The sequence below is a fragment of the Lissotriton vulgaris genome, chromosome 6 (assembly GCF_964263255.1).
Source record: "Lissotriton vulgaris chromosome 6, aLisVul1.2, whole genome shotgun sequence".
In the NCBI taxonomy this organism is placed as follows: Eukaryota; Metazoa; Chordata; class Amphibia; order Caudata; family Salamandridae; genus Lissotriton; species Lissotriton vulgaris.
In genome coordinates this window covers 499301766-499314965 of record NC_141694.1, presented here as the reverse complement: position 1 = coordinate 499314965, position 13200 = coordinate 499301766, and the positions used below count along the sequence as shown (strand labels likewise).

Here is a 13200-nt window from a genome sequence, read left to right as displayed (position 1 = left end):
GAGGGGAGTGTGGGTTGTTTGTGTGGTTTTTGTGTTGTGATTTGGGTATTCTCCACTGGGTTCGTTTTTCTTTGTCCTTTGGTTTTATCATCACCTTATTGTGGTTACTGGTTGGCATTAGTATGTCACCTAGTGTGTGAGAGTAGAGGTTTTATCTCACTGTTTTTGGTTGACACTCACTGTTTTGGTGTGTGTGAAGAGAAGACATCTTCTAAAGAAGCTTCTCTAGGTTGCCACTTACTTGTGGTTTGTTTTATAATCACTCTTGTGTGGTTATTGGGTGGCATTAGTAGGAGAAAACACTTTCTAATGAAGTTTCTCTGCGTGCACACTCACTGTATGGTTTGAAGAGTGTTTGGTCATTGCTGTTTGGACTGCGTGGGAGAAAACACTTCCTAATGAAGTTTCTCTCCGTGCACACTCACTGTTTGGATTGTGTGAGTGATTGGTTATTGCTGTTTGGACTGCATATGAGAAAATACCTTCTCATGAAGTTTCTCTGCGTGCACACTCACTGTTTGGTTTGTGGGTGAATGGTTTTTCCTGTAAGTTTCTCTTTAATGTCATCCCTGATAAGACTGTGTTGGAGTAGACACTTTCTTGCGGAATTTCTCTGCTTCTTACTTATGGATGTTTGACTTGAAGCTTCTTTGGGTTTTACCTGGTTATGAGTCTTTTTAGACTTTTTTGTTTTACTTATGTATTGTCATGCATCTTTTATAATCTGATGGATTTACTATTTTGATTGACTTATGTACTTTCAATTCTTTTATTGTGTTTGGTTTCCTTAGGGAGGGGGATGTGTTATAATCTACTGTTGTATTCCCCTTGCCTATGTATCTCTTCTTTACTGCTCAGCCAGAATGAGTGTTGGTGTGCCTGGAGATGTCTGGAATGTTGGATGGGTGATGATGTCATGGAATTATGGGTGCCTGGTGAGGTTGTGAGTGTCAGTTGGAGTGTGCAGGCTGAGCAGGACAGAGGCTGTTCCTGGTGGGGCATCACATGGACTTACCATCTTCCAGTGACTTACTGATGTTGTTAACTTAACAATAAATCTTCTATATTTATCTACACTGCACCTGGCTACAGAGGATTGCTTATTTACAATACATTGTTTCAGGAAGATGTCTTTGTGAGCACATAAACGTCTCACATGATACACTGCAAGGTGCAGGCAGAGCAATTGCCAGATAGGCTAGAAGATGTTTGCTTTCACTATGTACTTAGCTAGCTTTGCAAGATTTAAAGATAGATGACAGGACTTGCAGCAGAGAAGCAAGCAAACCTGCCAGTAAATGAAGTACTCGAGAAATCCCTCCACATAGCCATGCATATGTGGTTGGGTAACACCCTGAGATACCGTTAGCGAGGTGACTGAGTTGTAATTTCCTCCAGCACTGCACAGGTGCTAGCCTGCTACCTAATGTGCTTTCCTGGAGGTGCAAGAACTCTTCCTCGCAGATCTGCTTTCACAAGGCAGATGCAGGTATTTGGCAGCCAGCTCTATATTGTGGAGGAATGTGGCTCACCGGTTAGAAGCGGCAGACCCTGAAGCAGAGATCAGGCCCAGGACCAGGGTTCAATTCCTGACGCGGCAGGGTCTTGAGCTCAATGTCCGCAGACTCAATAATTCTCTCGCCTCAGCGCCTACTCTAATCATGGGTCCCACGCTGCAACTCTGGGAAATAGCTTGCTTAATCTCCACAACGGCCCCAACAACACTGGGATGCCTGACTTCACCTTGGGGGTGCCCAGGAGGGGCATCTCACAGGGAGAGCCAGGAAGGGTTTGACAGCGTTATCCAGCGCCGGGATGCCCCTTTGCTGGGGCAGCTGTGCGCTTTACAAGTATACTACATTTACATTTACATTTACATATGAGGCACTCTTTCCTGAATGACGAGACGTGAAGCATAGGCCAGGTTTTAGTGCTGTTTCTACCAGGATCTCTAAACAGAGACCTAAGTATTTTCAAGCAGAAATACAAATCTTCAACATGCAATTTACTTTGTGTTGTTACGGGGTTTCAACACTTATTTTCTCACTAAAAGTCTGAACAATTGGGTTATTTCTGTTTTCATGTAATTACTCTAAGTTTCAAGACAATGTGCTTTTTCCCAGGGCTCTTCTCAATTTCGAGATGCTATCCACTATCTGGAACGTAAAATTGATGAAGGAATTGCAGACAATTACACCCTTGCAATTGTGACATATGCCTTGTCGCTGGGTGATGTCTCAAGAGCTAAAGAGGGACTGAACATTTTGAACAGAAGAGCAGAAAAAACAGGTAATAATTAGATTAAATTCACCACGCATGTGAAACTTTTTTTCAAATGACAAACAGAACTAATGCCATTTATAGGTGCTACTTAACTATTAAAAGCATTACATTATAAGTTCATCAGTCAAGCCATAGTTTCCGTTTTCGTAATAGGTTTAATTTTAAAAACATATTTTATCTTATGTACATGCATTTGTCATATATTTGATTTTTACTCAGTGGACGTCCTATGTATAGTTATATAGCTATGCATCACTTGCATATCATGTCAAATAATGCAAATGTTTTACATCAGCCCATGCGCAGAATATGATGAAAAAAACAGCTGAAGCACATCGTGTACGCTGTGGCTGTCGGGAAAGTGCTTGCCTGGGTGGACTTCAGCGAGGTCCAGAAAACAATCTAGACTATTGATCACTGAAATAGTCCAGCCAAACACCCTGTTGTATTATAAAATGGAATGTCTCTTCACGATGACTACTACAAGAATCGCCTCTCAATCCAACGGGGATCACCAGCTGGTCAATTTCTTGGGATCCGACCCGACCTCCATCGTGGTCGGTCATATTTTTATACTTTGACCCGGTCACATGCAACTAGATGCCCATGGTTGACACTTTGATCTTTTTGGCTCTAGTTTTTACCTTAAAAATTCATAAAACATTTATTAAAATTCACTCTATTTTTCTAAATTGGTGTCGGATTTTTCTTAAGTAGTGTTTTCACTGTATTGCTATTTGTGTGCTGCATAAATACTTTACACATTGCCTCTCAGTTCAGCCTGACTGTTTCTGTGCCAAGCTACCAAAGTGTTAAGCACAGTTTAATTTAGTGCCTCTTGTGGTTCACCCTGACAGGGATTGTGGCTGTTGCTTAAACAGGGGTCACCCCTCTTTCAGCTAACAACCCAATTTCTCAAAGCAATTCAGAAAAGGGGGTGGTGATGGACAGAGTATCTGAATTAAGCAGAACACTCCTACCCAGTCAACAGATCAGGGCTTGATCCATCACCGTTTTTTAGCTCACTGCACCATCCCAGCTCAGAACCTGGCTACATGCAAATTAGTCTGTCCCTGGCCCAGTGCATCATGGGAACGGGGCAGACCAAACTACCAAGCCAATTCTTTTACTGGAAAGGAAACAAGCTTCCGGGGACCGGTTTCTGGCATTACAGCCGTCTTCGGCCCGGCTTGCCTGAATCCTGATGGTGCAGTGAGCAAGGGACTCACATATGAGCATACCCTACCACGCTTATGGTGGACAAAACGATTCAGAAAAGGGGGTGGTGATGTACAGAGTATCTGAATTAAGCAGAAAACTCCTACCCAGTCAACAGATCAGGGCTTGATCCATCACCGTTTTTTAGCTCACTGCACCATCCCAGCTCAGAACCTGGCTACATGCAAATTAGTCTGTCCCTGGCCCAGTGCATCATGGGAACAGGGCAGACCAAACTACCAAGCCAATTCTTTTACTGGAAAGGAAACAAGCTTCCGGGGACCGGTTTCTGGCATTACAGCCGTCTTCGGCCCGGCTTGCTTGAATCCTGATGGTGCAGTGAGCAAGGGACTCACATCGGAGCATACCCTACCACGCTTATGGTGGACAAAACGATTCAGAAAAGAGGGTGGTGATGGACAGAGTATCTGAATTAAGCAGAACACTCCTACCCAGTCAACAGATCAGGGCTTGATCCATCACCGTTTTTTAGCTCACTGCACCATCCCAGCTCAGAACCTGGCTACATGCAAATGAGTCTGTCCCTGGCCCAGTGCATCACGGGAACAGGGCAGACCAAACTACCAAGCCAATTCTTTTACTGGAAAGGAAACAAGCTTCCGGGACCGGTTTCTGGCATTACAGCCGTCTTCGGCCCGGCTTGCTTGAATCCTGATGGTGCAGTGAGCAAGGGACTCACATCTGAGCATACCCTACCACGCTTATGGTGGACAAAACTATTCAGAAAAGGGGGTTCAAGCAAGCCGGGCCGACGACGGCTGAAATGCCAGAAACCGGTCCCCGGAAGCTTGTCTCCTTTCTGGTGAAGAATTGGCTTGGTAGTTTGGTCTGCCCTGTTCCCATGATGCACTGGGCCAGGGACAGATTAATTTGCATATAGGCATGTTCTGAGCTGGGATGGTGTAGTGAGCTAAATAACGGTGATGGATCAAGCCCTGATCTTTGGACTGGGTAAGAGTGGTCTGCTTAATTCAGACACTCTGTTCATCACCACCCCCTTTTCTGAATCGTTTTTGGCCACTATAGGTGTGGCAGGGTATACTCAGACATAAGTCCCTTGCTCACTGCACCATCAGGATTCAAGCAAGCCGGGCCGACGACGGCTGAAATGCCAGAAACCGGTCACCGGAAGCTTGTCTCCTTTCTGGTGAAGAATTGTCTTTGTAGTTTGGTCTGCCCTGTTCCCATGATGCACTGGGCCAGGGACAGATTAATTTGCATATAGCCAGGTTCTGAGCTGGGATGGTGTAGTGAGCTAAATAACGGTGATGGATCAAGCCCTGATCTTTGGACTGGGTAAGAGTGGTCTGCTTAATTCAGACACTCTGTTCATCACCACCCCCTTTTCTGAATCGTTTTTGGCCACTATAGGTGTGGCAGGGTATACTCAGACATGAGTCCCTTGCTCACTGCACCATCAGGATTCAAGCAAGCCGGGCCGACGACGGCTGAAATGCCAGAAACCGGTCACCGGAAGCTTGTCTCCTTTCTGGTGAAGAATTGGCTTGGTAGTTTGGTCTGCCCTGTTCCCATGATGCACTGGGCCAGGGACAGATTAATTTGCATATAGCCAGGTTCTGAGCTGGGATGGTGTAGTGAGCTAAATAACTGTGATGGATCAAGCCCTGAACTTTGGACTGGGTAAGAGTGGTCTGCTTAATTCAGACACTCTGTTCATCACTACCCCCTTTTCTGAATCGTTTTTGGAGACTATAGGTGTGGCAGGGTATACTCAGACATGAGTCCCTTGCTCACTGCACCATCAGGATTCAAGCAAGCCGGGCCGACGACGGCTGAAATGCCAGAAACCGGTCACTGGAAGCTTGTCTCCTTTCTGATGAAGAATTGGCTTGGTAATTTGGTCTGCCATGTTCCCATGATGCACTGGGCCAGGGACAGATTAATTTGCATATAGCCAGGTTCTAAGCTGGGGTGGTGTAGTGAGCTAAATAACGGTGATGGATCAAGCCCTGATCTTTGGACTGGGTAAGAGTGGTCTGCTTAATTCAGACACTCTGTTCATCACCACCCCCTTTTCTGAATCGTTTTTGGCCACTATAGGTGTGGCAGGGTATACTCAGACATGAGTCCCTTGCTCACTGCACCATCAGGATTCAAGCAAGCCGGGCCAACGACGGATGAAATGCCAGAAACCGGTCTCCGGAAGCTTGTCTCCTTTCTGGTGAAGAATTGGCTTGGTAGTTTGGTCTGCCCCGTTCCCATGATGCACTGGGCCAGGGACAGATTAATTTGCATATAGCCAGGTTCTGAGCTGGGATGGTGTAGTGAGCTAAATAACGGTGATGGATCAAGCCCTGATCTTTGGACTGGCTAAGAGTGGTCTGCTTAATTCAGACACTCTGTTCATCATCACCCCCTTTTCTGAATTGTTTTTGGCCACTATAGGTGTGGCAGGGTTTACTCAGACATGAGTCCCTTCCTCACTGCACCATCAGGATTCAAGCAAGCCGGGCCGACGATGGCTGAAATGCCAGAAACCGGTCCCCGGAAGCTTGTCTCCTTTCTGGTGAAGAATTGGCTTGGTAGTTTGGTCTGTCCTGTTCCCATGATGCACTGGGCCAGGGACAGATTAATTTGCATATAGCCAGGTTCTGAGCTGGGATGGAGTAGTGAGCTAAATAACGGTGATGGATCAAGCCCTGAACTTTGGACTGGGTAAGAGTGGTCTGCTTAATTCAGACACTCTGTTCATCACTACCCCCTTTTCTGAATCGTTTTTGGAGACTATAGGTGTGGCAGGGTATACTCAGACATGAGTCCCTTGCTCACTGCACCATCAGGATTCAAGCAAGCCGGGCCGACGACGGCTGAAATGCCAGAAACCGGTCACTGGAAGCTTGTCTCCTTTCTGATGAAGAATTGGCTTGGTAATTTGGTCTGCCATGTTCCCATGATGCACTGGGCCAGGGACAGATTAATTTGCATATAGCCAGGTTCTAAGCTGGGGTGGTGTAGTGAGCTAAATAACGGTGATGGATCAAGCCCTGATCTTTGGACTGGGTAAGAGTGGTCTGCTTAATTCAGACACTCTGTTCATCACCACCCCCTTTTCTGAATCGTTTTTGGCCACTATAGGTGTGGCAGGGTATACTCAGACATGAGTCCCTTGCTCACTGCACCATCAGGATTCAAGCAAGCCGGGCCAACGACGGATGAAATGCCAGAAACCGGTCTCCGGAAGCTTGTCTCCTTTCTGGTGAAGAATTGGCTTGGTAGTTTGGTCTGCCCCGTTCCCATGATGCACTGGGCCAGGGACAGATTAATTTGCATATAGCCAGGTTCTGAGCTGGGATGGTGTAGTGAGCTAAATAACGGTGATGGATCAAGCCCTGATCTTTGGACTGGCTAAGAGTGGTCTGCTTAATTCAGACACTCTGTTCATCATCACCCCCTTTTCTGAATTGTTTTTGGCCACTATAGGTGTGGCAGGGTTTACTCAGACATGAGTCCCTTCCTCACTGCACCATCAGGATTCAAGCAAGCCGGGCCGACGATGGCTGAAATGCCAGAAACCGATCCCCGGAAGCTTGTCTCCTTTCTGGTGAAGAATTGGCTTGGTAGTTTGGTCTGTCCTGTTCCCATGATGCACTGGGCCAGGGACAGATTAATTTGCATATAGCCAGGTTCTGAGCTGGGATGGAGTAGTGAGCTAAATAACGGTGATGGATCAAGCCCTGAACTTTGGACTGGGTAAGAGTGGTCTGCTTAATTCAGACACTCTGTTCATCACCACCCCCTTTTCTGAATCGTTTTTGGCCACTATAGGTGTGGCAGGGTATACTCAGACATGAGTCCCTTGCTCACTGCACCATCAGGATTCAAGCAAGCCGGGCCGACGACGGCTGAAATGCCAGAAACCGGTCACCGGAAGCTTGTCTCCTTTCTGGTGAAGAATTGGCTTGGTAGTTTGGTCTGCCCTGTTCCCATGACGCACTGGGCCAGGGTCAGATTAATTTGCATATAGCCAGGTTCTGAGCTGGGATGGTGTAGTGAGCTAAATAACGGTGATGGATCAAGCCCTGATCTTTGGACTGGGTAAGAGTGGTCTGCCTAATTAAGACACTCTGTTCATCACCACCCCTTTTTCTGAATCGTTTTTGGCCACTATAGGTGTGGCAGGGTATACTCAGACATGAGTCCCTTGCTCACTGCACCATCAGGATTCAAGCAAGCCGGGCCGGCGACGGCTGAAATGCCAGAAACCGGTCCCCGGAAGCTTGTCCCCTTTCTGGTGAAGAATTGGCTTGGTAGTTTGGTCTGCCCCGTTCCCATGATGCACTGGGCCAGGGACAGATTAATTTGCATATAGCCAGGTTCTGAGCTGGGATGGTGTAGTGAGCTAAATAACGGTGATGGATCAAGCCCTGATCTTTGGACTGGGTAAGAGTGGTCTGCTTAATTCAGACACTCTGTTCATCACCACCCCCTTTTCTGAATCGTTTTTGGCCACTATAGGTGTGGCAGGGTATACTCAGACATGAGTCCCTTGCTCACTGCACCATCAGGATTCAAGCAAGCCGGGCCAACGACGGCTGAAATGCCAGAAACCGGTCCCCGGAAGCTTGTCTCCTTTCTGGTGAAGAATTGACTTGGTAGTTTGGACTGCCCTGTTCCCATGATGCACTGGGCCAGGGACAGACTGATTTGCATATAGCCAGGTTCTGAACTGGGATGGTGCAGTGAGATAAATAACGGTGATGGATCAAGCGCTGATCTTTGGACTGGGTAAGAGTGGTCTGCTTAATTCAGACACTCTGTTCATCACCACCCCCTTTTCTGAATCTGTTCCCATGATGCACTGGGCCAGGGACAGATTAATTTGCATATAGCCAGGTTCTGAGCTGGGATGGTGCAGTGAGATAAATAACGGTGTTGGATCAAGCCCTGATCTTTGGGCTGGGTAAGAGTGGTCTGCTTAATTCAGACACTCTGTTCATCACCACCCCCTTTTCTGAATCTGTTCCCATGATGCACTGGGCCAGGGACAGATTAATTTGCATATAGCCAGGTTCTGAGCTGGGATGGTGCAGTGAGATAAATAACGGTGTTGGATCAAGCCCTGATCTTTGGGCTGGGTAAGAGTGGTCTGCTTAATTCAGACACTCTGTTCATCACCACCCCCTTTTCTGAATCTGTTCCCATGATGCACTGGGCCAGGGACAGATTAATTTGCATATAGCCAGGTTCTGAGCTGGGATGGTGTAGTGAGCTAAATAACGGTGATGGATCAAGCCCTGATCTTTGGACTGGCTAAGAGTGGTCTGCTTAATTCAGACACTCTGTTCATCATCACCCCCTTTTCTGAATTGTTTTTGGCCACTATAGGTGTGGCAGGGTTTGCTCAGACATGAGTCCCTTGCTCACTGCACCATCAGGATTCAAGCAAGCCGGGCCGACGATGGCTGAAATGCCAGAAACCGGTCCCCGGAAGCTTGTCTCCTTTCTGGTGAAGAATTGGCTTGGTAGTTTGGTCTGTCCTGTTCCCATGATGCACTGGGCCAGGGACAGATTAATTTGCATATAGCCAGGTTCTGAGCTGGGATGGAGTAGTGAGCTAAATAACGGTGATGGATCAAGCCCTGAACTTTGGACTGGGTAAGAGTGGTCTGCTTAATTCAGACACTCTGTTCATCACCACCCCCTTTTCTGAATCGTTTTTGGCCACTATAGGTGTGGCAGGGTATACTCAGACATGAGTCCCTTGCTCACTGCTCCATCAGGATTCAAGCAAGCCGGGCCGACGACGGCTGAAATGCCAGAAACCGGTCACCGGACGCTTGTCTCCTTTCTGGTGAAGAATTGGCTTGGTAGTTTGGTCTGCCCTGTTCCCATGACGCACTGGGCCAGGGTCAGATTAATTTGCATATAGCCAGGTTCTGAGCTGGGATGGTGTAGTGAGCTAAATAACGGTGATGGATCAAGCCCTGATCTTTGGACTGGGTAAGAGTGGTCTGCCTAATTCAGACACTCTGTTCATCACCACCCCTTTTTCTGAATCGTTTTTGGCCACTATAGGTGTGGCAGGGTATACTCAGACATGAGTCCCTTGCTCACTGCACCATCAGGATTCAAGCAAGCCGGGCCGGCGACGGCTGAAATGCCAGAAACCGGTCCCCGGAAGCTTGTCTCCTTTCTGGTGAAGAATTGGCTTGGTAGTTTGGTCTGCCCCGTTCCCATGATGCACTGGGCCAGGGACAGATTAATTTGCATATAGCCAGGTTCTGAGCTGGGATGGTGTAGTGAGCTAAATAACAGTGATGGATTAAGCCCTGATATTTGGACTGGCTAAGAGTGGTCTGCTTAATTCAGACACTCTGTTCATCATCACCCCCTTTTCTGAATTGTTTTTGGCCACTATAGGTGTGGCAGGGTTTACTCAGACATGAGTCCCTTGCTCACTGCACCATCAGGATTCAAGCAAGCCGGGCCGACGATGGCTGAAATGCCAGAAACCGGTCCCCGGAAGCTTGTCTCCTTTCTGGTGAAGAATTGGCTTGGTAGTTTGGTCTGTCCTGTTCCCATGATGCACTGGGCCAGGGACAGATTAATTTGCATATAGCCAGGTTCTGAGCTGGGATGGAGTAGTGAGCTAAATAACGGTGATGGATCAAGCCCTGAACTTTGGACTGGGTAAGAGTGGTCTGCTTAATTCAGACACTCTGTTCATCACCACCCCCTTTTCTGAATCGTTTTTGGCCACTATAGGTGTGGCAGGGTATACTCAGACATGAGTCCCTTGCTCACTGCACCATCAGGATTCAAGCAAGCCGGGCCGACGACGGCTGAAATGCCAGAAACCGGTCACCGGAAGCTTGTCTCCTTTCTGGTGAAGAATTGGCTTGGTAGTTTGGTCTGCCCTGTTCCCATGACGCACTGGGCCAGGGTCAGATTAATTTGCATATAGCCAGGTTCTGAGCTGGGATGGTGTAGTGAGCTAAATAACGGTGATGGATCAAGCCCTGATCTTTGGACTGGGTAAGAGTGGTCTGCCTAATTCAGACACTCTGTTCATCACCACCCCTTTTTCTGAATCGTTTTTGGCCACTATAGGTGTGGCAGGGTATACTCAGACATGAGTCCCTTGCTCACTGCACCATCAGGATTCAAGCAAGCCGGGCCGGCGACGGCTGAAATGCCAGAAACCGGTCCCCGGAAGCTTGTCTCCTTTCTGGTGAAGAATTGGCTTGGTAGTTTGGTCTGCCCCGTTCCCATGATGCACTGGGCCAGGGACAGAATAATTTGCATATAGCCAGGTTCTGAGCTGGGATGGTGTAGTGAGCTAAATAACGGTGATGGATCAAGCCCTGATCTTTGGACTGGCTAAGAGTGGTCTGCTTAATTCAGACACTCTGTTCATCATCACCCCCTTTTCTGAATTGTTTTTGGCCTCTATAGGTGTGGCAGGGTTTACTCAGACATGAGTCCCTTGCTCACTGCACCATCAGGATTCAAGCAAGCCGGGCCGACGATGGCTGAAATGCCAGAAACCGGTCCCCCGAAGCTTGTCTCCTTTCTGGTGAAGAATTGGCTTGGTAGTTTGGTCTGCCCTGTTCCCATGATGCACTGGGCCAGGGACAGATTAATTTGCATATAGGCATGTTCTGAGCTGGGATGGAGTAGTGAGCTAAATAACGGTGATGGATCAAGCCCTGATCTTTGGACTGGGTAAGAGTGGTCTGCTTAATTCAGAAACTCTGTTCATCACCACCCCCTTTTCTGAATCGTTTTTGGCCACTATAGGTGTGGCAGGGTGTACTCAGACATGAGTCCCTTGCTCACTGCACCATCAGGATTCAAGCAAGCCGGGCTGACGACGGCTGAAATGCCAGAAACCGGTCCCCGGAAGCTTGTCTCCTTTCTGGTGAAGAATTGACTTGGTAGTTTGGACTGCCCTGTTCCCATGATGCACTGGGCCAGGGACAGACTGATTTGCATATAGCCAGGTTCTGAACTGGGATGGTGCAGTGAGATAAATAACGGTGATGGATCAAGCGCTGATCTTTGGACTGGGTAAGAGTGGTCTGCTTAATTCAGACACTCTGTTCATCACCACCCCCTTTTCTGAATCTGTTCCCATGATGCACTGGGCCAGGGACAGATTAATTTGCATATAGCCAGGTTCTGAGCTGGGATGGTGCAGTGAGATAAATAACGGTGTTGGATCAAGCCCTGATCTTTGGGCTGGGTAAGAGTGGTCTGCTTAATTCAGACACTCTGTTCATCACCACCCCCTTTTCTGAATCTGTTCCCATGATGCACTGGGCCAGGGACAGATTAATTTGCATATAGCCAGGTTCTGAGCTGGGATGGTGCAGTGAGATAAATAACGGTGTTGGATCAAGCCCTGATCTTTGGGCTGGGTAAGAGTGGTCTGCTTAATTCAGACACTCTGTTCATCACCACCCCCTTTTCTGAATCTGTTCCCATGATGCACTGGGCCAGGGACAGATTAATTTGCATATAGCCAGGTTCTGAGCTGGGATGGTGTAGTGAGCTAAATAACGGTGATGGATCAAGCCCTGATCTTTGGACTGGCTAAGAGTGGTCTGCTTAATTCAGACACTCTGTTCATCATCACCCCCTTTTCTGAATTGTTTTTGGCCACTATAGGTGTGGCAGGGTTTGCTCAGACATGAGTCCCTTGCTCACTGCACCATCAGGATTCAAGCAAGCCGGGCCGACGATGGCTGAAATGCCAGAAACCGGTCCCCGGAAGCTTGTCTCCTTTCTGGTGAAGAATTGGCTTGGTAGTTTGGTCTGTCCTGTTCCCATGATGCACTGGGCCAGGGACAGATTAATTTGCATATAGCCAGGTTCTGAGCTGGGATGGAGTAGTGAGCTAAATAACGGTGATGGATCAAGCCCTGAACTTTGGACTGGGTAAGAGTGGTCTGCTTAATTCAGACACTCTGTTCATCACCACCCCCTTTTCTGAATCGTTTTTGGCCACTATAGGTGTGGCAGGGTATACTCAGACATGAGTCCCTTGCTCACTGCACCATCAGGATTCAAGCAAGCCGGGCCGACGACGGCTGAAATGCCAGAAACCGGTCACCGGACGCTTGTCTCCTTTCTGGTGAAGAATTGGCTTGGTAGTTTGGTCTGCCCTGTTCCCATGACGCACTGGGCCAGGGTCAGATTAATTTGCATATAGCCAGGTTCTGAGCTGGGATGGTGTAGTGAGCTAAATAACGGTGATGGATCAAGCCCTGATCTTTGGACTGGGTAAGAGTGGTCTGCCTAATTCAGACACTCTGTTCATCACCACCCCTTTTTCTGAATCGTTTTTGGCCACTATAGGTGTGGCAGGGTATACTCAGACATGAGTCCCTTGCTCACTGCACCATCAGGATTCAAGCAAGCCGGGCCGGCGACGGCTGAAATGCCAGAAACCGGTCCCCGGAAGCTTGTCTCCTTTCTGGTGAAGAATTGGCTTGGTAGTTTGGTCTGCCCCGTTCCCATGATGCACTGGGCCAGGGACAGATTAATTTGCATATAGCCAGGTTCTGAGCTGGGATGGTGTAGTGAGCTAAATAACGGTGATGGATTAAGCCCTGATATTTGGACTGGCTAAGAGTGGTCTGCTTAATTCAGACACTCTGTTCATCATCACCCCCTTTTCTGAATTGTTTTTGGCCACTATAGGTGTGGCAGGGT

General features: G+C 48.0%; 1 protein-coding gene across 1 annotated transcript in view; it reads left to right on the top strand.

Annotated features, from left to right (window-relative positions):
• The window catches only part of LOC147707490 (CD109 antigen-like), a 911073-nt gene that overhangs the window by 739238 nt on the left and 158635 nt on the right, over window positions 1–13200 (top strand). Inside the window, exon 26 of the mRNA XM_086926507.1 lies at window positions 2124–2289. Coding sequence (XP_086782633.1) covers window positions 2124–2289 — 166 coding nt within the window. The remainder of the gene's footprint in view (window positions 1–2123; window positions 2290–13200) is intronic.